The sequence below is a fragment of the Buceros rhinoceros genome, unplaced genomic scaffold (assembly GCF_000710305.1).
Source record: "Buceros rhinoceros silvestris isolate BGI_N320 unplaced genomic scaffold, ASM71030v1 scaffold20664, whole genome shotgun sequence".
Taxonomy (NCBI): Eukaryota; Metazoa; Chordata; class Aves; order Bucerotiformes; family Bucerotidae; genus Buceros; species Buceros rhinoceros.
Window position 1 is genome coordinate 8,086 of NW_010406747.1, and position 605 is coordinate 8,690.

General features: G+C 61.2%; 1 protein-coding gene across 1 annotated transcript in view; it reads left to right on the plus strand.

The window, feature by feature from the left end:
* LOC104491782 (electroneutral sodium bicarbonate exchanger 1-like) overlaps window positions 1-605 on the plus strand; it is a 10,965-nt gene that overhangs the window by 4,905 nt on the left and 5,455 nt on the right. Inside the window, exon 13 of the mRNA XM_010134250.1 lies at window positions 244-418. Coding sequence (XP_010132552.1) covers window positions 244-418 — 175 coding nt within the window. The remainder of the gene's footprint in view (window positions 1-243; window positions 419-605) is intronic.

Consider the following 605-nt stretch of genomic DNA (forward strand, 5'->3'; position numbering starts at 1 on the left):
AGGGCTGCGGGCAGAGCTCTGCTGCTTCTGCAGGCACGGGGCTGTGGCAGGACGAGGGGATGGGCTCCCAGGGTAGGTGCTGCTTCTTTTTGTGGGAGGGGGGTCTGGGTGCCTCAGTTTCTCCTGGGGATGAAAACTTTTTCAGCACTGAAGGTTCCTCTGTGGTGGTGCTTGCCCGTCTGCAGCACAAGGACCTCTGTGTGTTCTGCCAGGAGAACAGGCTGTGCTTTCTCCTTCCCCCAGGCTCTTTGGAGGGTTGGTGCTGGACGTGAAGCGCAAAGCCCCGTGGTTCTGGAGCGACTTTCGGGACGGTCTCAGCCTGCAGTGTCTGGCGTCCATCCTCTTCCTCTACTGTGCCTGCATGTCCCCCGTCATCACCTTCGGGGGGCTGCTGGGGGAGGCGACCAATGGCCACATAGTGAGCACCTCTCTCTGTTGGGCGGCATGGCCGGGGTCAGACTCACGCCAAAGATCTCACTGCAGGGAATCTGCTTTGGATTGGTTCATTCCCTGCTGGGTTAGTTACCCGCTGCTGCCTCTCCTTCCCCCACAGAGCGCCATGGAGCCGCTGCTGGGCGCGTCCATGAACAGCGTGGTGCTCTCCC